Below are 2,817 nucleotides of genomic sequence, written 5' to 3'. Positions count from 1 at the left end.
TATATATGTATTAAAATATTATTGTAAAATCTGGTAATTAGTCATATATCAATTAATATCGATTAATTATCAGTAGGCCAGCACATCTAAAGAATCAAAGAGATTCAGAAATATTATCTGCAATCTCAGGGGATTAAGGTACATTTTAAAAAATAACGTCGACCACTAACGTGGACAATTGATGCGCTAGAAATAGATCACATCTTGTGTCTATTAAAACCTAAATTGTTCTCAACATGAAATATAGCAGCATACCAAAAACGTGAGCGGGCAAGACATATGTATGTATGTATGTATTTATGAAAAAGAAGAATGAAAATGCTACCTTCTTGAAATCAGGTACATTTTAATTTTCTTTATATAAATACATTAAAAGAAGAATATTTTAGTTTTGTTTTACATGTTTCAGTTTTTGAAAAAACCTTATCAAAAATATGTACTAAAATGGAATATGTAGAGAGAAAAGAGCTATTAATAAAATAAAATTAAAATTAAAATTAAAATAAACATTCATAGTTTACTGTCCTTTTTTCTGCAAGTAATTTCGATTACTGTATGTGACTGCAAATGACTACTATCTGTGATGGTAAATTAAGTAGTGTGGTCAAGACTTGTTTTCTATAAGAGTGACTGTAGCTGTCGAGTAACTAGCAGCAGTAATAATAATAGTCGTCATGGGGAAGTTGTTCCCCCTGGGGTTTTAATAGAAATCGGGTTCTTCAACCCCTTATCTTTACTTCTTATGAATAACTTGCATATCCATATATCCATATATATATATACACATACACATACATATATATATACTCACCCATATGTACATATACATATATATACACATACAGATACATACACACTCTCGTGCATATATATATATATATATATATATATATATATATATATACACACATAAACATACATACACATACACACATATATATGCACACACACATACACACACATGCATATATATACACATATACATACATAAACACATACACATATATACACACATACATATATACATACATATACATACATATGTGTGCGAGTTTAAAGAATTTAGACTCGGTTGATATTTTCTTATGAAATGCATTTCCTTGCTAATGCGTTTATCTTGGCTAGCATTGTCTTTGCATTTGTATAATGGAAATGTTGTGAATTTGGGAAATTTGTTGGATGCCCATTCATCGATGTGCTGGTTGACAGGTATTTTCCTGTATTCCGGAATTCTAATTTGAGATTCGTGCACCACCATCGGTGCACAAATCTCAAATGAATTCCAGAATACAGGAAAATATCTCTCAGCCAGCACATCAATGAATGTGCATCCAACAAATTTCCAGCATGGCCACTGAAAGAAATTACTGAAACAAGTAAAAGAATAAAAGAAGTATACATATTTTGCATTTGATGTATTTATTATGTTTAATATATTTAATGTGTCTTATCTGTTTATTTGTATAATTGCCTCTATAACTGCTAAACTCAATCCCTCTCTTATAGTCATTCTTTACTGTGTGGGATGATTCCCTGTAAAGACATTCAAGTTTAAGTCTGAATCTTTTGAGCACTATTAGGTCTCTTCTATACAGTGTCTTTGGATCTCATCTGTGAACTATACATACATACATGATGATGGCCGTCCACTCGTGACCGAGGAAGACCATTGCCGACTTTCAGAAACATTGTGCGCGCTAGGACTAACTTATATTTTGCATTTGCGGCTCTGTTGGTGGCTAATGAGCCCTGCTCTTGACAAGCATACACGACTGTACATACCACATACATGTACATACATACGTGTATATACATACATACATACATACATACAGACAGACAGACAGACAGACAGACAGACAGATAGATAGATGAGGGATGAGAGAGAAAGAGAGAAGTAGAAAGAGAGAAAGAGAGAGAGAGAGAGAGAGAGTTAGTCAGTGACATGGTGAAAAGCAAGGTTATGATCATTAGAGTATAAGACGAACAGCTTTGTTGTATTTCTTGATGCTCTTTCAGGTTTAACGATAAAGTAACAATGCAGGATGATGGATTTGTGGAATTGCTTTGAGCATAGGATGTGATGTCTTGTAACAGTCTGGGTTCCAGTGTGGTAAACACTATCTGTTGGCTGGTTTAATACCATCATTTGTTCTTCGAGAGCATTTTACAGAATTCACTCAGTTGTAAGCATTCATAACAGCTCTCTTGTTTGAGAGTAACATCTTTCTTTTCACTTGCCCATTTCAGAGGCATTGAAAGAATAAAGGGCCATGAGTGATTATCCTTTATTCCCAAATCTAAGCAGTTAAAATAAAATTGATCATATAGTAATTAATTCTATTGATGAACAAATCATAATGTTAAATGGTTTATATAACTTTGTTTATGATTTTATTATTCAGCCGTACATCACCTGTCTGCTCAAATAGAGGTAACTGTGTCCAAGGCTACTGTCATTGTAGTACCAAACCTGTAAGTATATTTATGTTGTTACATTTCAAACAGAGACTTTAGTTGTTGTTTAGTTCCAGGTCAGTGGAGGCGCAATGGCCCAGTGGTTAGGGCAGTGGATTCGCGGTCATAGGATCGCGGTTTCGATTCCCAGACTGGGCGTCGTGAGTGTTTATTGAGTGAAAACACCTAAGTTCCGCGAGGCTCTGGCAGGGGATGGTGACGAACCCTGCTGTACTCTTTCACCACAACTTTCTCTCACTCTTACTTCCTGTTTCTGTTGTGCCTGTAATTCATAGGGTCAGCCTTGTCACACTGTGTCACGCTGAATATCCCCGAGAACTACATTAAGGGTACATGTGT

At 34.6% G+C, this 2,817-nt stretch overlaps 1 protein-coding gene across 1 annotated transcript in view; it reads left to right on the top strand.

Moving 5' to 3' along the window:
• Positions 1-2,817, top strand: part of LOC106884407 (integrin beta-like protein 1) — a 61,474-nt gene that overhangs the window by 26,906 nt on the left and 31,751 nt on the right. The window contains exon 11 of the mRNA XM_014935770.2: positions 2,406-2,475. Coding sequence (XP_014791256.1) covers positions 2,406-2,475 — 70 coding nt within the window. The remainder of the gene's footprint in view (positions 1-2,405; positions 2,476-2,817) is intronic.

Source organism: Octopus bimaculoides, chromosome 1 (genome assembly GCF_001194135.2).
Source record: "Octopus bimaculoides isolate UCB-OBI-ISO-001 chromosome 1, ASM119413v2, whole genome shotgun sequence".
NCBI classification, from domain to species: Eukaryota; Metazoa; Mollusca; class Cephalopoda; order Octopoda; family Octopodidae; genus Octopus; species Octopus bimaculoides.
The sequence above is the reverse complement of the archived record's forward strand: the minus strand, read 5'-3'. Positions and strand labels throughout refer to the sequence as shown.